Source organism: Onychostruthus taczanowskii, unplaced genomic scaffold, assembly GCF_017590055.1.
Source record: "Onychostruthus taczanowskii isolate IOZ18803 unplaced genomic scaffold, ASM1759005v1 scaffold64, whole genome shotgun sequence".
NCBI classification, from domain to species: Eukaryota; Metazoa; Chordata; class Aves; order Passeriformes; family Passeridae; genus Onychostruthus; species Onychostruthus taczanowskii.
In genome coordinates this window covers 1,387,731-1,412,737 of record NW_024504122.1, presented here as the reverse complement: position 1 = coordinate 1,412,737, position 25,007 = coordinate 1,387,731, and the positions used below count along the sequence as shown (strand labels likewise).

Genomic DNA, 25,007 nt, shown 5'->3' with positions numbered 1-25,007 from the left:
GTCAGAGAAAAAGAAGAATATCGGTAGTGTGATATAAACCATTTGATGTGGTGGGTGGTTGGTTTCTGATGACAGAGCTGTTGAAAAAGTATTAGTGCAGTGTGTTAAGTTGGGAAGTCCTTAGCTCAGGACCAGGAGGCCTCTCAGGAACGCAGTGGCTTTGGCTGGGTTAGTGACTCAATGCACTGTGTTTTCATGTCAACCCTCATTCCCTGCTGCTGGTTTGCTCCCTTCTGGGACTTCATTGTCAAATCTGTCTTAATTGAGTTTCATTTTATGTTATATTGGTGATAGTTGCTCTGCAGTAAGCTTGTCACTGAATTTGGTGATACTGTTGACATCTTTGATCTTGCTCACACCGTGAATCAAGGTTATATGATGGTTATGCCAGAGATAAAAAGGGAATCTTTGCCTTCCCCTCCTCAGCAGTGTTGCTTTTATGGCAAAAGAGGAAGGAAGGGAGAGGATATAAAACCCCAGAAAGTGTTCTTTTGGTGAAATGATCTAGTATTGTCAGCAGGATGGAATGATAGATCTGTAGATGCCCAGGGTTAAAATCTGTCTTAATTTAGGAGTGAGATAACTTAGGCTGTTCTCTTGTCTGCCTGGAGAACTGCAATCCGTGTACCAGGTTTGTGTGGCCATTCAGGTGACAGAAAAGCCTCAACAGTGACCATACATGTGTGGTAAAAACACGTATGTAATTGGGCCCAGGACTAGAACTGAAGAGGAGTGTGGGGTAAAGTCTCAGAACAGTGGAGAAACTGTGCTGGAGAATGAGAGAGCTGTAGCAGATGGACTGAGGTGCTTTCTCTGTGGAGCTGGTATTAAAAATGTATATGGAAGTTACATTTGAATTTTGGGAATAGGTGAGAAGAGGTACAGCAAACGAATATAGAGATTAATGTCCTGTGCTGAAATTTTGACTAAAATGAAATTTGTTTGGTGTGGCCTGTTTTTTCTTAAACTGGAACAGAAATCATCTTATATTTAATTTTATTCTAAATAATTTTAATATGAGTAGATATTAATGGTTTCTTTTTCTTGAGTGAGATCTCAATAAATGCACTTATTTTAGCAGTAAATACTTGCCTTTTGTTCTAAGAAGGTGATTCAAATATGGTAAAGCCCTTACAGAGACTTTAAAATACCTGTATTGAAATACTGCAGTGATTAGTTTATTCTGAATACCAATGCATATGGGTCACAAAGATAACTTCTCACTTATAAAATGTTGTCTGGTGTGTGTTTTGCTTGAGGAAATAGAGTACTGTTTCTGTCTGCACTGCCTTGAAAATTGAATTCTTAGATGAAGAACAGTAAAGTGTGGAGGGGGCTAATCTGTTGTGAATCTTGGGATGCCTTCTCTGGAAGATCCTAAGTCATGAAGTTTATCAGTCCAGAATTTTTTTAAAAAACCCTTTCCTGTGAAAGTCTATCCTTATGGTTGCTAAGTGATGCAGATCTATTTTCCTGTCTGCAGCACGAACCCTCTGGTGCTGCTTACTGTAAGGCCGGGCAACTGCAGAGTGCTGGTGACGAGGTCCTTGAAACTTTCAGCACTCTGAATCTGGGGGCTGTCAAACTCTGCAGGTCAGGGTCATGCTCCTGCCCTTGTCCAGTGAAGAAGCTATGGCTGAGCTGGATATTTCAAATACTGCAGAGAAAAGGCAGCTTAAGAAGAAGGACAGAAGAAGGATAACAGAAGTTCTCTTTTCCACCCTCCCAATGACTTCAGGATAGAAGGGTTTCCCTTCTTTAAGTCACTCAGACCTGTTGCCAGAAATTACATGGTTGATGTGTAGTTTAGAAGGGTCCATTGGATTACAGTGCTCTGTCTGCTGCCCCATACAGCATGAGATTTGAGGCGAATTTGTGTCCCTCTAGCAAACGTGAGATTTATCAAAAATGCAAAAGGCACAGCAGTAATGTGTCATAGGAAGCAATCAGGAGAAATCAAGGGCTTTGTTCAAGTCATGGGTTCCTGTACTAGCAAAGTGTTTAAATGAATCTGCTCTTAGGAGAGCTGGGCTGAGGCTGCAGAGAAGGACCAGCTAACTCCTTCTCTCATCATGGCCTCTGAATTCTGGATGTGGGGGAGAAAGCCTGTCTGGCTGCAAATCTGGCTGCTGGTTTGGCTGCAAGCGTGTGACTGTGACAAGATAAGAGGCAACCAAGAGTTTAATTCCATTAAAAGCCAGCCCCACCTTACTTCCTGTCCCTAACCATGGCTGATCTCCAGTGCTTAGAACAAGTGACAGAAGCCCTTAGCTGCCAAAAATATGCATCAAGTGGTGGAAGAAAATTGTTCTTGTCTTTTGAGGTGACTAGCAGAAACATAAGATAAATATGATATAAATCCAGGACTAACCAAATGTACCAAACTGCCTAATAAAAACAAATACCTAATAAAATTAATGCCTAATAAAAATAAATACCAAATAAAGTATATCAAAGTACCGAATAAAAATAAGTGCCTAATTAAAAAATAGTTCATTATGCAAAATTTTGCCTGCCTATGTTCTCTCTCGAAGGTCCTAAGAAATGGTGTTTCTCAAGATTTCTGGGGGTTTTTTTCTGGTTTGTTTTGGGTTACTGGGATTGAGGTTTTTTTTTTTAATTTAAAAATTTGGTATGGATTCGTGACTGTCATTATAAAATACTGAGTTAAAATGGGCCATTCCTCCAAAAAGAAGGATTTCTACTGATTTCTTCCAACAGTTTGTTGGGTTCTGGTAAGCTCTTTCACCAAAGATAGATGAAAGAGGAAGCACAGGATGAGCATACCAAAAATATGCTTTGCTTCAGCAAGCTCTATTCACAGATTGATGGTATCACTGTTTGTTTTTGGTTGGTTTTTTTTAGGCCTGAGCAAGCATTTACGAGGGGGTGGAAGGTACAGATGAGTATAATGCTAAAAAGAATAGAGCATGAGGGATGGGGGATGAGATTATCAGCATGCTGTGTGGGGGCCAGGATTAGGACAGATGGTGCCAATCATTGTGAGAAGGAAGCACAGGTGAGTTGGGGGTTTAGGACAGTGGCAGAAAAGGACGCAGGAAGTTACAAGGTGTGATGGCATGCACAAGGTACAAGTTGGGTACCAAGAATCAGCCTGGAGCTTTTCCCATGGCAATGCTTTTTTCTTCTTCATCTCAGCCACGTTAGGACTGGAGGAGCTTTTACACAAGCAGCACCATTTCTGCTCATTCTGCTGGTTGAGGCTGCTGCTGATCTAGCTGTGAAATCACTAGTCAGCTCTAAGTTACCTTGGCTTTTAGTCATGCAGGCACTGTTTCTCTGGAAAGTAAATTGGCACAGCCAGTGCTATGAGAGCTTGGTACTCTAGACTTGGATTTGGGTTTTTTTTTTAATCTTTTATTGCAATTTTTTTGTTGATGGAGCTGGTTACCTTGTGTTAATCATTTTTTTCACACTTGAGAGGAAACAGCAGAAACTGCTCTGTTGTGCTAAGAGAATTGATCCAGATGTAGCAGTTAATTAAATGAAATACTCTGAGATGGCCCCAGCCTGAATGATAGCTTTGCATCATGGCTTTTGATGTTGGATTGTATGTGTTTAATTTCTGCAATGATGCTGACGGAGGAAGAATATAAGTGCCCCAGAAATGTGGGTATTTTCCACCTTGTCATGCTCTGTTGAGAACTTCTATCACCATGACAAGGCTTATTAGATTAGTCAGTATTCCATTTCTCTTGATTTCCTCTGTCTGCCCCTTTCTGATACTTTGAAGGTTGTATGGATGTTCAGGAAGTTGTTCTAATACAATTTGTACACAGGAAAGAATTACTGGGAGAGCATGTCTCCTAAAAACTGTGTGTCCAGTGCTAACTGAGATCAGCTTCCCTTGGGGATAAGATGTACTGTTTCCATGGCAGGAAAATCCCCGTGTCACCAGCACATATATTTTTAAGGAATTTTTTCCTCACTTTGGACAGGGAAGGGAAAGAAAGATTGTAGTTGTGTCTGCAGCCTTCTCTCCCCTTACAAAGCCAAGAGCAGCCCTGAGGAGCAGCTCCCTCTGCAGTCACCTCATGAAATCCAAACTTGGGCAGTCTCCTGTGCCCTGTCCCATCCCATCCCACCCTCCTACCTTTTGCAGAGCTCTTCATTTCCTTCCCTGAATCCCTCCTGTTCCTGCCTGCCTGGCAGCGCCTGGGGATGCTTTCAGCTGGCTCACCATGAGAACTTTATGAAATGCAAAATGGTGCCTGTAATATTAGGCTCTGATTCTTTTAATAGCAAATAAAATAAACAAGCAAAAATGACAAATAAAATTAGCTCCATTGGGGAGGTGGAATAGAAGACACAAATAAAACCAGCTCTCTGAGAACTGACTAGAGTTTTCTTAGGTAATGCCACAGATCCAAAAAGAATGGAAGTAAAGTGATGGTTAAAGTTGAAACTATAGTTTAAGATTGCTTTAGCCAATACAGTTCAGAGCTGTAAAACTAAATTTTTATTAAAAAAAGATTTTCAGATTTGTCTCAGTACATATTTGCAGCTATTTACATATATTTGATTAACATTTGAAAGCAGATTCCTTAGTGTCTTTTTTAGTTAATGTGAGCTTTAATTTGTATTTTTAGACTGCTTTTCTCAACTATTCATTTTTAGCCTTGTTTGTACACCCAGCTGTTATGGGATTTAATATGCATCTTTCTCAGATGGTTGCTTTTTCTCTGTAGGAGTATAGACACGCTTTATAAATTGATTTTTAAATATGGTAATTTGACGGATCAGATTGATTGGACCAGGGCTAAAGGAATGCTGTATAAAAGCATTAATTTAAAACTTTTTTTTAGTAAATCCTGATCGTATCTCTGTCATTGACATGCAGGATTCTTTCTTCTAAGTTTTCCCATATCAGGTTTTTGAAGAGATATATGAATATCTGACCTTTCAAGGCAGCATTGGTGGATTTTGCTGTGTTTGTTTGCTGGTATTAAAACAGTCTTTCCTAACACTGCTCAAGGTGGTGGTGCTGAAGATCTGTTTGATCCAGAAATGTTGCTGTATTTTTGTAAAAATCCATGCATATATTTCTGTGCCTCTGCTGCATATCCAGTTGGATTAAGGAGTAGATTTTTCTCAGAAAATGGTGGTGATGGAACGAAACTTTCCTTGGTGTTGAGAGGAGCCTGTGCTGCTGTGTGTGGGTGTCTGGCTCTATGCAGAGAGCTGCTCAAAGCTCCTTTCTCTCCGTGGGGATAACTGGCTGCACACCAAACTGTGGCCAGGAGAAGCAGAAAGCAACGTGTGGGCAGCCTGTGTGATCTTTTATTAGCACCTTCATTGTACTGCTGCTTTTTCATCTATCAGTTAACACTGCTTCCATCATTAACTGCTCGAGTCTCTAGTCTGAATCATTTTATGCGAGGGAGAATGTGATTTTTAAAATTGTGTTTTGATGTGTGTACTTAATTTTTTGGTTGCAGATTGCATATTTAAGACTTTGCAAAGCACTAAAAATATGCTCCTTAACATCAGGTGGCTTCCTATCCTTTTCTAAAATAAATTTAAACTAACAGGAATGGTAAACTTCTTAAATGCTGAGTCCCAATTAGACAGAAAGCTTAAGAACAAGTAAATATTTTCCCCTGGCTTCTGGAGTCAAATTGTTTTGAACAGTACAGTTGTGTCTCAGAAAAAAAACATTACTTGTAAGTGGAACTCTGAAGTTCTGCAGTGTGACTAATCATATTGATATTGATTGGGTTTGTAGGGATCATATGAATTGGGTTAGGGAAGTTTCAATTTTGATTCACAGAATGTAACTAAGGATATTAAATTCTTCTTCCTGTGGTGCAGATTATGAAGTTTGTAGAGCTTTTATACTTTGATGATAATTTAAAAACCTGTTTAAAACTAAAGTATCAAATAAAAGCATTTCTCTGAAAATTTGTTATCTTTCCAAATGGTTATGTTGACTTTATGCTCTGTTTTCGTTGCACCTATAAATCCCTACAAATCATGCAAAACTGCTGCTGTGATTTATTGTTTTGCACTCTGACATAGCCACTGATGGAAAATATTAATATTGTAACTAGAAGTACACGTGGATTATTTAACAATGATGCACTGTCATTAGCTCTTATGGTACGTTTGATCTGCAATGGTGGCTGTTAGGCTGTGATTGCTGCACAATCACATTTCTTTTACCCTGGAATAAGTAAGTACCCAATGACTTTACGGTACCTTTTGCCCATATTCATGTGCTGTTTGGCTTTGCTCTTTTAGATCTGTTTTTTCAAGTGTGGATTCCCCAGCCAAGGTCAGCTCCATGGAAAAGACACTTCTTCTCAAGAGCAAAGAGCTCCAAGACGCCCAGGACAAGTGTCACAAGGTATTTATTTATGCGATTGGCCACACCCATTGCTCCAGGAATCTGCAACCACTGTATGTCCAGGGATCTGTCAGATGCTGCTGATCATCCAGACTCGTGGTGGGCAAAGTGCTTTTCCTTCAGAGAGGTGGCTTCCTGTCCAGTACAAAGGGAGATGAATTTAGGCCATGCTGTTGCTGTAGATACTTTTAACTTAACAAGAAGCGGCTCTGGATTTTAAACAGTGCTTTTCTCAGCGTGCCACAGACGACTGCTTCTTCCTGCAGGCCCTGCCTCTTCATCAGACACACATTACAGCAGTACTGTTCTGAGGACTCTTCCTCACTCATCAGCTCCTGCTTATATAACTGTTGTCACGTCACTGCTTTATGGTGAACGTCTTGTAACAGTTGCTGTGCTCCAATAAAGGGAACCTGGTGGAGTCTTTTAACACTTACTGCTTGTTTTGAGACTTTTATGAGAGTTCCATTACTTTTCTCCCTGCTCGGTTCTGGATTTGACCATTTGCTCCTGACAAGGAGATGGGGGGAAACCATCTTCTGGTCCAGCATGGATTTGGGATAAGGTTAAAGTGACCCATCTCTGCAAGTCAGGTGAAAAATGATTGTGTCTTCTTTGCTAACTGGGGTTCGAAGAATGACTGAATATGAACAAGCAGCTTGAATGAATGGGGTGACTTAGACTTACTACTTTGTCCTTAAGAAGAACTGTGCATTCCTGGAGCAGAGACAATGGTATCGGAATTTAAACACCATTTGGAGAAACATAGCTAGAAGTCTCTTGGAGACAAATTCCTTACAAAGAGAGCTCTGAAAGTATCAGTTAACAAAGCTTTTGAAGCCTCCCTTTATAACCTCTTGATATTTATTGCAGATGGAGCAGGAAATGACGCGGTTGCACCGGAGAGTGTCAGAGGTGGAGGCTGTACTTAGCCAAAAGGAGGTGGAACTGAAAGCCTCTGAGACCCAGCGATCCCTCCTGGAGCAGGACCTGGCCACCTATATCACAGAATGCAGTGTGAGCCCTTACACCAGTCCTTTCAGCTCTGAAGGCCTGAAATCTGGTGGTCTTTGTCTTTCTCTTCCATCATGCTTTCAGTGGGGTACTTGATGGAGAGAAAATACTATGTGAGAGGATATCTGTTGAACATGGAGCCCTGAAGTGTTTGCACAAGCTTGACTGGTAGTTTATTCAGATGTTGTTTCATGGTCATGTGCTTAGATCATGCAGGAGTGACTACTGTCCTGGTCTTGCTGAAACTCTTTGTGATGTTTGTCTTACTGGCTGTGCTAGAACATGCCTGGTTGTGCTTCTTGAAGGTTTCTTAGCTGGAAGAGGATGGGGCCTAATCAGTGCCTAGACAGAAATCTTCAAGAACAAATAGGATTAGGAAGCAGTGGTGTTGCCTCCATCTGTGGTGTCCTGAGTTCAGACCCATCCTGTTCCCCAGCACAGTGTCAGGGAAGATAGAGGACAGGTGCTGTTTTTCAGGTAGAATATAAAAATGAGGCTGTAAAGCCATGTCTTCAAAGATCATTTTTCATGAGAGCTGGAATGTCTGGCCAGTTGTCACTGGCAATATTCCAGTGAGGATATTTTCATTCTAGTTGATAGTCTCTGTATTTTCAGTTAGATGCACAATTATGTTTCCTCTCATGTACCAAGAGCAAAAATGCAGCTAATACTCTGTTCCAGAGAATTGAAAACCATTTCTGATGTCTTGGTTTGTTGGGAAGGACATCTTAAAATGAGGCCAAGTGAATTTCCTATACTGAATGCTACTAGGCAAAGAAAGAAAATTCAGTTTATATCTTCCTGTTGATGAATAACACTCAGTTAATAGGAGCACTACTCCACTGGTGACTCCAAATTTGGAGGTAAGGCATGTGGTGCGATACAGACTCAGCTCTTCTGTTCCTTACAGAAATTTAACAATTATTAAAGCATTTGACTCACTTAACAGCAACAAGAAAAATGTAAGTAACATGAAGTTGAAGGATTGTATCTAGGTTGTGAATTAATAGTGCTGGATAAAATATAGATAAATGCTGTCAATAATGGATGCCTTTTGTGATCTGTGTTTGGTTTTTGTCTCTAAAGCTGATGTGAGGAAGTGGAGATTTGAACTAAGATTTAAGTTGAGTAAACAGTGTTTGTAAAATGGGCTGCTTCTGTTCAGATAGGAGCAGCACTGGCCATGAATTTCATTAGGATTCCATCACTGGTGCCTCCGTATTTTGATGCCTCACTGCAGTCAAGGAGGCATTTGTGTAACTAAAGATCTTCATTATACAACCATTTGAGAAACCAAAGCCTATGTATTGAACATTTTGCTTTCTGCAGAGCTTAAAGCGCAGCCTGGAGCAGGCACGGATGGAGGTGTCTCAGGAAGATGATAAGGCACTACAGCTACTTCATGATATCAGAGAGCAAAGCCGAAAACTGCAAGAGATCAAAGAACAGGTATTCCTGCTTCTTTGGGGAGCAGAGTGGCTGCCCACAAATAGGCATTCTTGGCACATTCTAGCTCTGGTGCCAGGATTACGCTCGATGTTGATAGGCTGTGATAACTCCCAAGCTGTGTGATTTCACAGGGGCTCCTGAACAATACAGGAAGCTACAAAATTCCACTTGTGTATTTTGCAAGTAAGCACAAACTCCAAACTTCACCTTTTTCTTTTCCTAGTCCTGAAAGTACTTTATCTATACCATCAGTTTAGGAGGAAGTTCCAATGCTTTAGTAACATGCTGCACTAGAAATGACCTATCCATTTTAAATGGTTAAGGTATGGAAATGTCACAAGTTAATGAATCTTCACCTGGGAGAGAGCTGAGCTAGCCTAAATTTTGTGTTGGTTTTTTTTTTTTAATTTATTTTTTTCTTCTTTATCTTACCATTTAAAATGCTTAATTGCACTTCAAAATAGAATGTGTGTTGCCTAGCTGTTCTTTTCCTGATTTGATCTGTTTGCGAAGTAGAAATTGATAATTTTCTTTGCCACCCAAAGAATGTTGAAAATTCATTAATTCACGTAGTTGCCCCTAAGAAAAAAAGGTCAAAATTAAATGAAAACATTGACAAATGCGGTCATTGCAAGGGAGAACCCGTTCAGTTTTATGAATTAACAGCAACATACTGCATTGAGAGAAAGAAACTGAAATTTGCCATAGCATTGAAACAATTCTTTGTAATTATCTGTTGGTTTTCATCTTCAAAGCACTTTACAAACATTAACTGACTCATTTCAAAGTCTCTGAGACAAGGAAGCCCTGAAACCTTGGTAATAATTCTCCAGACATGAGTAGCTCTTATGTAAAAAGTAATGAAATGCAAACCCAACCCTCTGGATGTAGCTGGCCTCCACAGACTTCCCCAGCATTCTTCTGGGTGCTTGTTTTATGTAATACAAGGGATCTAAAGCTCCCTGCTCTCTCTTCTGGTGCTTTGCTAGCAAAGTTGCTTTAAATGCTGAAATGGGGAATGTTTTTGATTATTTTAAACATCCACAGATTCTTAGGCAGTACAGACACATGTAACAGAGGAAACATAATGCAAGTAATTTTTAAGCAAACACTTTGTCTCAGAATCTCTTAATTTGGCTTGTGAAGATTCACAATGACATAAAGAGGCTGCTTAGTTCAACAAATGAGTCCTGCAGACTTTCATGTCTGTGGTGGCCTTCTGAGCTCCCTGAAACACACGTGCAAGAATCTTGCAACCAGAAATGCTGAGAGATTTGTGCTGACTCATATGAGCAGCTAGGTCTTGGCCATTAAATTCTTGGACCATGACTTTTAAGTCAGAGGGAACTGGAAGTTGGAAGAGCCCTTTAGAGTTTTGCTGTTGGAAACCTGAGGATTGAGAGAGAATAAATCAAATCAACAGCAAATCAGAATCTTCAAAACCCAATAATTAGGCATTTGATATTTTCAGGGCGAGGCTGTAGGTTCAACTTAACCTCAGGTGCAAAGAGCATGGTGGGTTTGTGGGGTTTTTTGTTTGCTTGGGGTGTGTGTTTGGTTTTTGTTTTGTTTTGTTGTTTTAACTAAACCTGTGCTCTGGTCATTATTTGATGAAGAACTGTACTAACAGACAAACTTGCAACTAATCAGAATCTGTATTTTTTTGAAAGCCCCTCTCATGTCTGTGTAGTTCCCTGATGTGATTTGCTTCAGGTACATGCCCTGAACTTGTCTAGTAATCTGTGTTTACATACCTCTTGGTATTTTAGAACTCTGAGCAATGCATATCCCAGAGGTTTGTTCTGTGTTGCCTTGAGTGGTGTGGCCTGTTCCTCTGATCTATCTTGGGACTTATTCAAAGGCAGTCTTGCAAATGTGATGAAACAAGAAAATCTGAAATATTACTAATTATCTCCTCTTCTTTCTTCTTTTCTCCCTCCCCATTTTCCTCCCTTCCCAAATGCTCATTGTAACAGTGGCAACTATTGTCATACCTTTAATTCTTTGGTCAAGTGTTTGCTGATATAAAAGCCCAGTATTTTAGGAAGTCCAAACAAATTATAATTTCTGAACAGAGCATTTATTCCTTCAAACCATTCTGCCTTTTTTGTTCACAGATGTATTTGTATAAAAAGAATATTTGAGTTAATACATGCTTAGTGATTAGAAAAGAAACTTTTTTTTTTTTCAGCAAGAAAATAAGATTATCCTTGCATAGGAGATGAACTGGAAAGAGTAGGTCCCTGTCTGGCTTACTGGAGAACCAGTTTTGGGATTACAAGCCAAAGAGCCATTCTTTGCTCCCTGTAAGGGACAGTAAACCAGCTTGCTAAAGGCCTGGCTTCTTTCTAACCTGCATAAGCTCTCCATGCTGGAGAATGAGGGGCTGCCAGCAGGGTCAGTGCTCAGCAGTCACTCGTGGAGCTGAAGGCAGCTGCTTGTCTGGAGGGAGGATGACAAACCTGATTCTGTCACGAGACAGTTACTCTTCTGAATATGGGGGTAGTCAGGCATACTGTAAGATATTAAAATGGAAAGAAAGATAGACTCCCCCACTGTCAGTCCTTCACAATCTTTGTTCCTAACTCTTGATGTGCATGTTTTCTACTTGTTCTCAGCTTCGTAAAAAATACTTCGATTTTGGAGAGGGCTTTTTGGTGGGTTTTTGGATTTTTTTTTTTTGCTTTAGAGTAATTTTATGAAGTGCATACTTGCAGGAGTTAGTAAATGCTAAACATAATTACATTCTTTTCTTCCAGTGAAAATATGTGAAGCAATCTCTCGAGCTAGTCTCAGTTTGAGTTCCCATTCTCATTGAGATAGTCAATTCAAATGTTCTTTTCTTCTCCCACCTTCCCCATCCAAATGCCCTGTCTTGTAGTCTCCTACATGGGGAATCTTTATTTCTGCCTGTATAGGCAAATATCTTCTATGAGCAATGTGAGGTTTAGATAGTTTTTCTAAGATAATGTTTGATTTTAGGTTGTCTCCCATACTGAGCAACGTGATCCTTTTTAAGTCTGTCAAGAGAAATCTGATGGCTGCAAGCCACAGTGTGCAACCCCTCTGCTTCTCCTTTCCTTTTACCCAAGCTGTGCAGATCTGTGATAACTGTCATGTTATCAGCCTGAGAAAATAGATCTTGAGGGAGCATCTGGGCATTTAGTAGAGACATCAACTCAAAGGCACATTTCTGTTTCAGAAATTAGAAATGTAAGTAATTTTTATCATTTGTATGTAGATGTATGTATGTGTTCCTGCACTTTCAAAAAGTCAATGTTTTGATTTGGAGGTATTGAGTTGAAAGTGGCAAGACTCAAACCAGAACACCATGAGTGTTATTTTAGTTAGTTTTTACTGGTTTATTTTGGACTTTATCTTTCTTCTACGTGCTTTTAAGTGCATCTCTTGCCTGCAGTCAGTATTCTGGAATCTGCTGCTCCAAGCATTTCCCCTGTTGCCTCTAAACTGTAATCCCGTCTCCTTCCCTTGCACCCCAACTACAGGAATACCAAGCTCAAGTAGAAGAAATGAGGCTGATGATGAATCAGCTGGAAGAGGATCTGATCTCAGCTCGCAGGCGCAGCGATCTCTACGAGTCGGAGTTGAGGGAGTCCCGCCTGGCAGCCGAGGAGTTCAAACGTAAAGCTGCCGAGTGCCACAACAAACTGCAAAAGGTAGTTTAGGCTTCATGGGAGAGGGGGTTGAGGCTTGCTGGAATATCTAGTGCTGCTTGACACATGCACACACAAGTTGTGGGTGTGCCCTTCAAAGATTAGCGTGGTTCGTACAACTAACACAACGTGTTTCTTGTGATGTGATTTATACTTTGTGTAACTGCTGGTGTTTAAGTTGCATGAGGTGATGACTGGATGGAAGCCTAGCTTTTCCTGAGATTTTAATGTATTTTATATTTAAGTTACAGGTTAAAGATCAAGGAAAAAATGAGGCAGGAGAGTTGTATTCCAAACTGGAAAAGGTATGTTACTTCAGTGTTCTAGATTTTGCTTTCTGAGTCTTTCATTTTTTGCACAGAAACCAAACTTTGGCCAGTCAGTGGCATGCATGCTCTCACAGCCCCCACCTCCTTTCATTCTATGTTTTAAGACCTCTTGGTGTGATTCACTGTTCTCTCTTATTTGATCTAAAGCTGTGTCTGGATAACCTGTTCTTAGTGGATTGTGATGAGAAGCCAGGCAAAGACAGGCTGTTATATGTCATCCGAGTTTGGAGTCAGGCTGGGGGTACATCAGGGTTTTCTTTACTCAGAAAGAACAGCAAGTGAAAAACAAAAAGAATTCTGAGTGTTCTCACACTGAGCAATCTTCTTGGTAACCAATATATTACATATGTTAACTGGAATTCAGCAAAATGGGAATGGATTTGCCAAGGAGTGTTTTGGTGTGTTGGAATTACAGGGGGAAACCAAGATTTTTGGGAAACAAATTAAAACAAATATGATATTGTAAACAAAGAGCATTTTCTCCTATTTGGTTTTGACTCTTTCCCTCCATCTTTTTATCTAACTGTAGATCAATACAGAGCAGCAAGCCAAAATCCAGGAGCTGCAGGAAAAGCTGACAAAGGTAACGACTGGGTGGTGAAAGTGAGTTTTTCACAAGATTTCCCAGTGAAACCTTAATGAAGAGGAGGGATGCACTTTGTTTTACCCTCAAAAATAGAATTAGTCATAGCATGGGGGATGATAAGGAAAAGGGGGTGGGAACTGGTATCTGAAATCACTGGTGCTCTCAATATGCTTTTGGCTCTTGAGACATGTCAACAGTGTTTATTTTTACAAATGAAGCTGAGTCAGAACTGGAGTAGTGTAGAGAAATTCTCATTTAGAGGCCTGTTTGGGTATGCTCTGGACACTGCACTGGTCCCTTGCTTCTGAATAAGGGTTCAGCTGGTTTTAGCTCACTAGTAAAACACATGCTGGACTTGCTTTAGTCTCCCAGTATAATCTGTTTTAATCACTTGACAGTTCAGTTCTTCACAGGATCTTCACAGCAAAAATGTTGAATGATAAGGATTCACAACAGAATTAAAACACCTTGTCAATGTCTGCTGAAAGTGGTGCAGAATATCTAAGATTTGCTACCATGGTCAGTCTGGAACTTAAGGTGTCACTGTAAGAACAGTCAGGGAACTTCTCTTATTGGACTCCTTCAGCAGGAAAGAAAAGGGTTGTCATAATAATCCCCTGATTGAGCTTTTCAAAGTTGGCACCTGCTGAGAGAGGGCTGTTTCAAGGGTTAATGGTCATGAATATGGAAGCCAAAACTACATAGAAATAGTACTTCTAATATTTCAAAACAATTGTGTTTTAAGCCTCTGTCTCCTTTTCTACCTGCATTAATGCCAAGGAATTATCTGTAGGCCAACAGGTTATTCTCCTTGTCCTTCAGTAAGTGTAATTTTGGAGTTCTTTTAAAGAACTTAGGCTGAATTTGGGGTTGATTTAACTTTCAGTATGTAGAGTCAAGTAACTTGCAATATAGCAAGACAAATGTGTATCCTAGATTTTTTTTTTTTTTTTTTTTTTTTTTTTTGTGAAATAGAAGTCAAAATTATGTTTTGGAAGTTAAAATTTGGACTCATGCACCTGTTAATTTAAACTGTTAAACCAGAGTTCTGTAGTGGTTTTATTAAGAATGTTGACCATCTTGAAATTCTGAACCTTTCATAGACCAAATTTGTGTTTGTGCTTTTCATTATAATAACTTTTTTTCTTCTCTCTTGACCTTCAGGCTGTGAAAGCCAGCTCAGAGGCAACTGAGCTCCTGCAGAATATCCGTCAGGCAAAGGAGAGAGCTGAGAAGGAGTTGGAGAAACTGCAGAACCGGGAAGATTCTAATGAAAGCATGAAGAAAAAATTGCTTGAAGCAGAGGTGAGTGCAGAGTGTCTGTCCAGAGTAAATCAGTTATTGAGATGTGTCTTAGTTTGGGAACCCTCACCTGGGTGGCTCTGAACAGCACTCCCGTAGTAATTCTTCAGGGGAAAGTGCTTTTGGACATTAAGCCATTTTTAATTAAGAAACATATTTGTTTGAGGAAAACTGAGGGGTTTTGTTTTCAGTGAGGAGTGGAGAAGGACATATGGTTAGCCTGGGGGATTTAGGGTGTGATGAGGATTCAAAATGTGAAAGGCAGCCTTATATTGACTGCTTCAGCCTGTTTTCTCTAGAAACTGCTCCTTGCTTTGTGCTGATGCAGAGCTGGGTGGCCTAACCAGCAGCTCATAATTGCTCTGCAGGAACGGCGCCATTCTCTGGAGAATCAAGTGAAGAGATTAGAGACTGTGGAACGAAGAGAAAACCGCCTAAAAGAAGATATTCAAACTAAATCTCAACAGATTCAACAGATGGCAGAAAAAATTCTGGTGAGCAGAGGTGATAAATGAAATCTAGAGGGTAAGAGTTTGTAAGAAAGGGGTAGGGAAGAGTCAGAAGATGTAGAATTGCATTGAATGACGTGGACATTGTTGAATAAAGGGATTTGTTTCCTGTACCAGCAGAAAGCTTAAGTGTTCAAATACTATTTGCACCCCTAGTTACAAACTCTCCTGTGCCTTTAGTCTTAATAGTGCTTCAAAACTGGAGTTATCTCAGTGGGAAAACTTTTCCACCAACACAGTAATATTTAAATTATTTACTTCGTGATTGTTTCAGAGGTAAAACATTCTGAGGGCGGGTTATGGCAACAACAAAAACATCTCTCTTTTTAAGTAAATTGCAGAGGAATTTAGAGGTCAGATCTATTAGAAATGCTTACATTTTGATGTGGAGAGAAATTCGTCATCCAAACTCATTCATTCATCTCCAAAGACATTTGGTAGGAAACGATTTGCACCCACATAACTTCTCTGTTGGCAGTTTCTTGTTCCTTTCCTGGTTAAAACTATTAAGGCAAGTTGTATGTCAGTCTTTAGTGAATTGAGCAGAGGGTGTTTCTAATAATTTTGCTTCCTGGGACAGAAAGCATAATTTAATATTGGAATAATTAAATTTATTTTGCCTTCCTCATGAATTTTCTCTGTGTGTTGCCAATATGGCAAGGAAAAAAAGGATTACATTTTACTGAAAGTAATCCCAAGCTGAGACACATCTGAGGAAGGCCAAATGGAAATGTAAAAATAAACATATTTGGAGTCAACAGATGACCCAGGTTTGTTCTGGGTGTAAAGACTTTAGCATCAGTATGCTGAGCACTGTCAAGAAAAGGTAGAATCAGTTCTTTAGTAGTGCTGTTCCTTTCAAATTGTTTTGATAGCAGGAGTGCATGGTAAGTGGGAGACTATGGTTGTGCTGGGCAGAGAGCCAACTTTATGTTTAGAAATAGTGTAAAACTTTGAATTGTTTCATAAGCCTCTTGTGTGTATTTGGGGATTGTTCCTTGGTTTTGATTATGTTCTCTGTGGAGGAGAAAGTGGAAGGGAAGGCAGAAATATCAACTAATTGTTTTACACCATGGGATGTGCTTAGCTCTTCTTATAGATAGTTTCCATGGAGTCCTGACAGAATGCTGGAGGGGTATTTTATAGAAAAAGTCAAACAGGCACAGAAGAAGTAATCCTACAGAGTCCTTCCTAGTCCCTTGCAAGTGATCTGGGAGCAGAGGGTACTGGTATTCTTTTTTCCTCCACTCCTACCCTGTACCTTCCCTCAAGTTGTCTCTTCAAACATTTTTGACTTTTCTTGGTATAGAGAGGTAAGAGGGGAGTTGAAGATACAGAATTGCATAGAATAAGGTGGAAGTTGTTGAATAAAGGCATGGTTTTCATGTACATTCATGTAGCAGTACCTGAGAAGTACCTGCTCATCTGTCTGTAAGGAACTGATGAAGAAGTAAGAAACAAGTTAGAGAAGATACTTCTGCCTGCCTGAAAGGGCAGTGATCATTGCTGTGAGACCAATAACAAAGTCAGTGCTGCATAGAGAATACTGAGTGAGAGCAGGAATGGTAGGAGATTACCTTCTTAAGCCCACACTGGCTGTTAAGTGCCACTGCAGGAACTGGTGAAGCTCCTGCTACAATATGAGCAGTCTGATGCTGGGAGCTTTGGAGCTGCTGCTGATCTGGTTGTCTGATTCTCTGCCAGGACCTGAAACGTGTGGGTTTCTGGGGGAGGTGAGTTGTCCCTCTTGTTGCTGGGAGACATATTTCAATTGCAAAAAGCAGCAATCTCCATTCCATGCAGGAGTGTCAGGGACTAGGCACTGTTGATGACCTACTTTTGGTGAACCTCCTCTTTGATTCTCACTTCTGGAAAAGGAGGTCTATTGCAATTACTGGAGCAAAAAAGCCTTTAAGATGAGGAAGATGAGGAAAAAGCATATCAAAATGCTATGTAAAGTACTAAAACACACAAATATCAGGAAATTTGCCTGTTCTGTGCAGTAATGAGGGCAGACAGGAGATCCAGATGCACCTCAGCACCTGAACTTGTCTATGCAAGAGTCAGCCCAGTGGTAGTGAATGACAGACCTGGACCTGCTCCTGCTCTAAGGAAATTGTTGGAATGACAAATATGGGAATAAATGAGCATAAAGTTGTAAGCTTGGCTCTTGAGAAGTGTCCTGTTGAAAGGTGATTATAGATAGACCCCAAATAATACAGTCAGACTGCAGAAATAGCTAATTTCTGAAATACAAATTATTGAAGTCCTTCCTGTGCATGGCTGAAACTATCTGATGTGAAATAAAGAGGCTGGAAAGATTCTGGTATGTTCCACCACATATATTGCATCCTGCACTTCTCATTTTTGAAGCCATTTATAAATAGCATTTCTGACAACATTTGTCCAAGGAATACAGCAAAGTAAATGCTATTTCCCCTCTGAATGCAGAATGAAGAGCAGAGACAGCAGTACCCCGTTATTGAGGTCTGCTGTAAGAAAACAAGTGAGAGACCTTGTTAAAAATAGATCTGAACTTCCTGTGATGCCACTGCAGCTATAAAATGTTTATAACTATGTTTTCACCAAATGTCCTTGGCCTATCTTTGGGTATATTTTACTGGGAGATGGAGATTCTTACCATGGAAGTAGAAATCCTTGTCCTTAGCAGTGTTCCCAGTCTGCAGTAGATGGGTCAGCAGCAATATGCAAACTTAAAGTTGTTCATGTTCAGGTCTCATAATGCCTTTGTTTTTGTTTTTTTTTTTACCATGACAGCCCTGGACTTGGGATTTTTATAGTGTGAAGGCTTAAAAAAGAGAATTAATGTTTGGTACCTTTGTAACACATACTCCATTTCCTTGTGTCTGAATATGATTTTTTGCTGCTTTTAGGAGCTGGAGGAAAAGCACCGTGAGGCTCAGATTGCAGCACAACATCTGGAGCTGCAGCTGAAACAGAAGGAACAATTCTATGAGGAGAAACTCAAAGTAAAAATATCTTATCTTCCTACAAGCTTTTGTGGGTAGAATGAGTTCAGGGAAAAACAGTTGCCTTTAGGCTCTGATTGCTTTGTCTTGTGAGTTCCCTTCCTGTTGCCATTGCCGCAATATTGAGGGAGCTTAGTGGGATCTAAATCAGTTTTCTCCTGTTTTTTCTGCCATTGTACCTTATCTGTCTGTGGCACTGGATTAGGAGAGGTAGCATTTGAAGCCAGAACTACAGGAAGGCTTTTGTTCGTTGTAATTTGACTTTTGTTGACTAAATAATACTTAGTTAATGCTGTTGGATCTCACACCCTGAAAAAGCTTTTGGCTCCCACTGATTTTCTATGAGTGCTCACTCAGCCTACCTGCAAGTTTTAAATGCAGCAAATAGTAGACCATTTCTGAAATTGCATCTTGAAGCTGGAACATCTGCCAAGAAGCCACAGAAACCACCCACTTTGTTTTTGTCTTTTCCAGGGTAGCATTAACAAGCAGTTAGAAATAGACACCATCTAAAATTAGGAAAAATAAGCTGGCAAATAGGAGTATGTACACTGGCTAAGGATTTTTCTAAAGAACTTGCAATATGACAGCCAGTAAATGCATTTTGTAAGAATCTTTGCTAAGAACAAATTATTCTCAGTAGAAACAGTCTTTATCTTGTACATTTATCTAATACTTTAATTCCATATTTTGCTGAAATGTGAGAGGATGTAGTATTTAAGAGGAGAGAAGAAATTTCTGTGGGAGAAATATGAAGGAAAAAACAAGTAAGATATGTTGGCAGATCAGAGCATGTGGTTATCAGTAATGAGAGGAGAGTGATAGAAAGCAGGAAGATCAGATGAAGATGTTGAGAAATAAGTGGTGATATAAAAACTGCTTAAGAGGATAAGCATTGGAAAAAATAAAAAGAAAAAGAGAACTGGTGTACTATGGGGCCCTATGATGTAGGGTTTAATAGGAGAAATCAGGAAGCCAGGTGAAAGGGGTTCAAAGGAATAATACAGGACATGGAGTTTTTGTAACTGGAAAAGTAAAAACTATCCTGTGTGTCCAGAATGTGTGCCTTTGATAAACTTTTCTTTGAAGGAAGAGACCTTCATTTTAAGAACTGATTTTTAACTCTGGTTTTACATTCACAACATGCATTTCTAGAAAAATGTAGCAATTCATTACCTTAGTCCTGTTCTCAATGACTGCTATTTGTGCCACAAAAAGAAGTTTTTTACTTTGCTGTTAGATTTTTGTCTCTGGCTGGAAGAATTTGTATGGTCTCAAGTTGCCTTCTCATCCATACCTATGGAACTCACTAATTGCTTGTGAGCCATGTTGGTAGGGCAGCCAAAGGATGGGCACTTTCTTATTTCTTCAGCTGTACATATTGGGGTAGAGAGGCTTTTCTGTAATTCTGTTGCATTAGGCCAGAACAGTTATTGAACACAGTTTATATGACTTTATAAATAAAGTATCTACAGCATCTCCATATCTCTATAAAATCTTATTGTTAAATTCAGTCTTCAGAGATAGCTGAGAGTGTGCTCTTTTTGGAGTTTGCTCTTCCATGGATTTCATGCGAATGCACCATGGATTTAATTTTGCTTGAGATATGACCAATTGCTTACCAGAAAAAAATCTATATTGATGATTTTCTTTCTGCTTGCCCTTTGCCCAGTGAAACAGATATAATTTAGACAAAAGAAATGTCTTCATTTAGGTGTTGGAAAATCAGATGAAGAAGGATCTTGCAGATAAGGAAGCACTTGAGAATATGCTCAGAAGACATGAAGAAGAAGCACGTGAGAAATGCAAAGTTCTGGCTGAACAGAAGGCGGTATGTGGTGTTAAGCTGGAAATCAAAGCTGCTTGAAGAGTAGCTTTCTAAAGCTGATTTCAAGCAAGATAATTTTGTTTGAGGTTCTGTAGTGCTGCTGAGCTGCTTTGAAGGAAATTCATTGATTAATATGAATTTTAAGAGACATGTTTTTTTAATTCAGTGTCTTCAAGAATATTTCCTTAAAAAAGCCATGCAGCTTGCTGTGTACCCCTCATTTTGTGCCTTGATAATGATTGCTTTTTCCTAACATTAAAGCAGTAGCAAGCAGCTACAAATAGCTTCAGTAATTGCATTTGTGTTGTTCATTTTGGCCATTGGATCAGTTTTCTTTTAGTTCATTGTTGTTTCTGGAAAAAGTTCAGACTTTTTTATAAACTTTATTTTTGTAACTGCTGGCGTTATGCAGTCTCAAAGGCTCACTGCTGTGTTTCAGATGATCAATGCAATGGATTCCAAGATCAGGTCACTGGAGCAGAGAATTGTGGAATTGTCTGAGGCCAACAAACTGGCAGCAAATAGCAGCCTCTTTACCCAGAGGAACATGTAAGTGTGGCAGCTGCTGTCACTGCTGAACAGGTCTCAGGAAGATGACCTTAAAAGCCTTTTCCAATTGAAATTATTCTCTGATTCACTGTGCAAAAGTGGCTCTTTTTTGCAGGCCTGCTCTGCTCCCTGCTTGTTTTTTAGTGAAAGCATTTCAAAAATATGCTCTGTTATTCAAATAGTTTGGGCTTGCTGTATATTTTGTGTTTTCTCAAACATGACTGGGAAAATTGGTTTGTATTACAGTGTTTACTTTGGAGCATTTCCTAAGGCAGGTGATTTGTGTAGGTTTGCCAAATATGTTAAATGAATACTAATAATTTTATGTCTAAAATACCTCTGGAGAAGCACACATTCCTTCTTTAAACATAAACATTGCTAATAGATTTATGTTTTACTCAGTTCCCCTGACACATGATTTTGAAATTGAAAACATTAAACACCCTTCACTCACAAACATTCCATCATGCCTTGATGGGTGAGAAGACAAGGAAGAGCACTAGATTTTTAAGCCATGAATTTCTCTGTGTGTTTTTGAATTTTTCTGTTTCAGATCCTTTTGTCTGTCTGAACTTTACTTTTCTTTGGATTTTAGCTGAGGTTCCTTATCCTTGTAATGTTGTTTTTCCTTCATAAATGGCTTAGAGATGTTCTACTTCAAGTGTAGGAAAAGCATGGGTTGTTTGATACCTCCTGCAGGGCAGGGCTAAAAGAGTATTTGCCCTCACTGAGTTCAGAGATTCACCAGCTTGGTTTGCACAAAGGTTACAATGTCCGTCAGCTGCTGGATCCAACATCAGGCAGTGCTTTGTGGGAAGCACTTGGATAGATTCACCTCTAATATTGAATGGAATCAGACAAGGATGAGTTTTGGCAAAGACTTGCTTTGGTTTCATTCTTTTTTTGTGGTCATTATGCCTCCAGATATGTAATGGCTCCAATTTTCATTGCATTTCAAATACCTTGCGAATTATTTTAGCCTTAGCAGCCAAAAATATTCACAGAAATAACTGAGGAACTTAATTGTGTTGCTTAATGCTCCAGATGACCTCCAGTTAATCACCCAGGGAGTTTGTTGAGGCAGCAAAAGCCATAACTTACCTTCAGTCTAAAATAAAACAGAAATGTCTGGAGGTGGAGCTGGGAAGTGTATGGAAGGTTGAATGTCTCAGTCATGGGTGCTGAACTGAGTGTATGGACTTAAAGCATCCTCCGGGAGCCACATCCTTGACTGGAGAGCCACAAAAACAAGAAAAACATATAATAATGTTTTAACATACAATTTGAAATAGATTATTGAGAGACATGCTGTCAAATGATGAACTTTGCAGGATTGGTAGGAGACAGTACAGAATTAGCAACATTTTGAGAGAAAATTGCTTAATTATGCATGCAGTTAGTTAATGAATTTGTGCTTATTTTGTGAATTGGGCTGTTGAAAATGTATAAATTGTTGTTGGACTGCATTTTGAACCCACAAAAGCTGCAGCTAATCTGAGCATGCATCAAGAGGAGAGCTAGTGATTAAACTCTTCAGAGGAGAGGGGAGCTCTGCAAGCTTTTGTTCCAGCAGTATCTGAGGAAACCAATGATTATCAGGTTCCTGAGAAGATAGCCCAGTAAACAGCAGGAAATGAAATAACACCATTTGACAGTTCTGGCTGACAGTAATCTGTAGAGGTAAATTAAAAAAACAGAGAGGGTAAAAGGGTTTTGCTTGCAATGCACAGAAATGTGAGTCAGAAGACTTAAGTTCTATTTTTAGTTTTGTTAAGTCTTCCTATTTGATCTTGGGCAACCCACATAATTTCTCTGGGATAGGATTAATAACAGCTTATCTCACAGTGAACTTCTTAAAATATTAATTCATTAATATATGTAGAGCTTTGTGAGGCTTCTAAGTAGAAAGCACTCTATGAGGCAGAATTTTCCAGTGCATGATAACACAATTCCAGGAACTGTAAATAATGCAGAAAGACCCTTTATTTTTTTTTTTTTTTTTGAGTGTCAATTTCAAATTATAATAATTAATAATTGCCAGCTCTCAAAATTCTTATGAGAACAAGTAATTATTTTTGTTCAGTTTGTGGATTGAGACTTTGATCAGAGACAGCAAAAGCTTCACTTCAGTGCAGGTCAAGTTCTATGTCCATTACGACTTTCAAAAGCCCCCAAGAAAACAACTCCAACACACAACCCCCAGTCCTAAAGAATGGGGTTCCTCTTATCTCATGGAAATACACTCTGAGAAAGCAACTCTCAGAATTTATTTTTCTATAGAAAAACATGTGACAGGGAACTGATGAAATGAGTAGAATTAATTGTACCTTAAATAGCATTATAGATTACCCTCTACAGGATTAATTTGTCTGTGCAAGTGGCAAACACGGAATTTTAGTACTCTGGGCATATGTTGATGAATACACTAGTATTTTTTATTTTTAGCTGGGAGATAGAATTTAAGACATGAACTTAACTGTTCTGCTTCACAGCAAACTTGTGTTTTCCTTAATTGACCCCAGTGCAAGGACATGTGTTAAGGGCATTTCAGGTTTGTCACTTGTGCATTTCTCCTATCAGGAAAGCCCAAGAGGAGATGATTTCAGAGCTCAGGCAACAGAAGTTCTACTTGGAAACACAAGCTGGAAAGTTGGAAGCCCAGAATCGAAAATTAGAAGAACAATTGGAAAAGATGAGTCACCAAGATCACACTGACAAGAACCGCCTGCTGGAGTTGGAGACACGGCTGAGAGAGGTGAAAACATGGCTCTAATCCCTCTCAACAAACTTTCCTAAGTGTACCCCATGTTGTGAATGCAGTGAGAACTAGAATTATCTTCTTGTAGTGGTATTTGAAAGTGTATTAGTAATTAAAAAAATTAAAAAGCTCATTAAAAGGAGATAAATGTAGGTATAAGGACTTGTCATTCTGAATCTGAGCTTTTAGATCATCTTGCTTTTTCAGAATTCTATTTCTGTGTTTGTTTGTACGATACCCTTATAATATTGTCTGGGTAGAGAGTAATAGCTCAGCAATGTACAATGACCAGACAGATAACCTGTAGCCTTAGAGTCTACAAAAGAAAGCAAAGGACACAGCAGAATTGCTGTAAGAAAAAAGGAGCTGCTGCTCCCTGCACCATTTTCAGGGTTTTCTGGAAAGAACACCTAACAGTAATATGGAAGTATACTCTTTTAAAGATCTGTGAGTTGTGCTTCAGATTTAATTTTGTATTAACTGGTTTGGTTCTACAAATTCTTCTCCAGTCTTAGTCCACTAATTTTCAGCTAAGGCTGAAATCTTGCCTTCAGCTAAGATTGTTGAACAACCTACTTTGGCCAGAAGCTGACTGAGACCAGTGTAAGGTTTCTGACAGCCTTGTCACACATCTAAAGCACAACAGACAGATTTCCTTGGAATAGCAGGGAGCCTGAAGAAGGTGCTAAGGCTTCTGAACACTGAGATGTGTTTTAGTTGTTTATTTCTTATCCCTGGAGTGACATGTTTATCCCTTTGTGTGCTGCAAGAAAACCTTCATCAGAAGCCGTTCAGGTAAAGCCAGAGCCAGATCAGCTGTGGGTTTCTATAAAAGGAATATGAAGGGAAGATGAAACATGGAAATCGATTGCAAAATGTATGTAATCTATGCCCAGAGATTCTCCAATAAAGATCCTTAGAGATCTTAGCTTCAGTGAAGAAAGTTCATCACAAACTCCTTCAACATTTTATGTCAGTGTTTGATATGTTTGACTTGCAGCTGGAACTATTCTTGTGCCCTTGTTTCAAAACGCTAAGAAAACCAAGTAGATTTTAGGGAGTAGACAAAGCTGTGTTCTTGATTTCTCAGTGCCTTAAGCAGTATGTCAGGATGTGATTTTGGGAACAGACATGGCAATGGCATCTTAAAGTGGGCTCTGAAACAAAACTCCATTGCCTGTAATGTCTTTGTTAGTAACTCACATTTGGGTACTACTGTGACTTTCTTCAGGTTAGCCTAGAGCACGAAGAACAAAAGCTGGAGCTGAAGAGGCAGCTGACAGAGCTGCAGCTGACCCTGCAGGAGAGGGAATCCCAGATCACTGGGCTGCAGGCTGCACGGACAGCCCTGGAGAACCAGCTCCGCGAGGCCAAGACCGAGCTGGAGGAGACCACAGCCGAGGCAGAGGAGGAGATTCAAGCCCTCACGGTGAGCCCTGGAACTTGTCCTGTGAGCTGCACATACACACTAGAATTATGTAGGTGCATGTTTCAAAAAGAGGTTAAAAGGAATTTATATGGTCTAATTTTTAATTTTCAGAAATGGATATGAATTGTGCCTTGTGTTGATAGAGGCATGAATGGCTAAAATGTCAAATTTTATCTTTAACCATTTGAATACTTCCTAGTAATGGTTAATTGCTGCCTAAAAT

The 25,007-nt window shown here is 39.6% G+C and overlaps 1 protein-coding gene across 2 annotated transcripts in view; it reads left to right on the top strand.

Annotated features, from left to right (window-relative positions):
- CIT (citron rho-interacting serine/threonine kinase) overlaps positions 1-25,007 on the top strand; it is a 66,758-nt gene that overhangs the window by 15,077 nt on the left and 26,674 nt on the right. Inside the window, exons 10-22 of one of the 2 annotated variants that reach the window (XM_041420518.1) lie at positions 6,262-6,367; positions 7,241-7,384; positions 8,711-8,830; positions 12,337-12,507; positions 12,756-12,809; positions 13,363-13,416; positions 14,584-14,724; positions 15,090-15,215; positions 18,125-18,220; positions 19,935-20,051; positions 20,488-20,597; positions 23,178-23,352; positions 24,587-24,784. In XM_041420518.1, coding sequence (XP_041276452.1) covers positions 6,262-6,367; positions 7,241-7,384; positions 8,711-8,830; positions 12,337-12,507; positions 12,756-12,809; positions 13,363-13,416; positions 14,584-14,724; positions 15,090-15,215; positions 18,125-18,220; positions 19,935-20,051; positions 20,488-20,597; positions 23,178-23,352; positions 24,587-24,784 — 1,612 coding nt within the window. The remainder of the gene's footprint in view (positions 1-6,261; positions 6,368-7,240; positions 7,385-8,710; positions 8,831-12,336; positions 12,508-12,755; positions 12,810-13,362; positions 13,417-14,583; positions 14,725-15,089; positions 15,216-18,124; positions 18,221-19,934; positions 20,052-20,487; positions 20,598-23,177; positions 23,353-24,586; positions 24,785-25,007) is intronic. The other variant, XM_041420519.1, reaches the window with a different exon arrangement.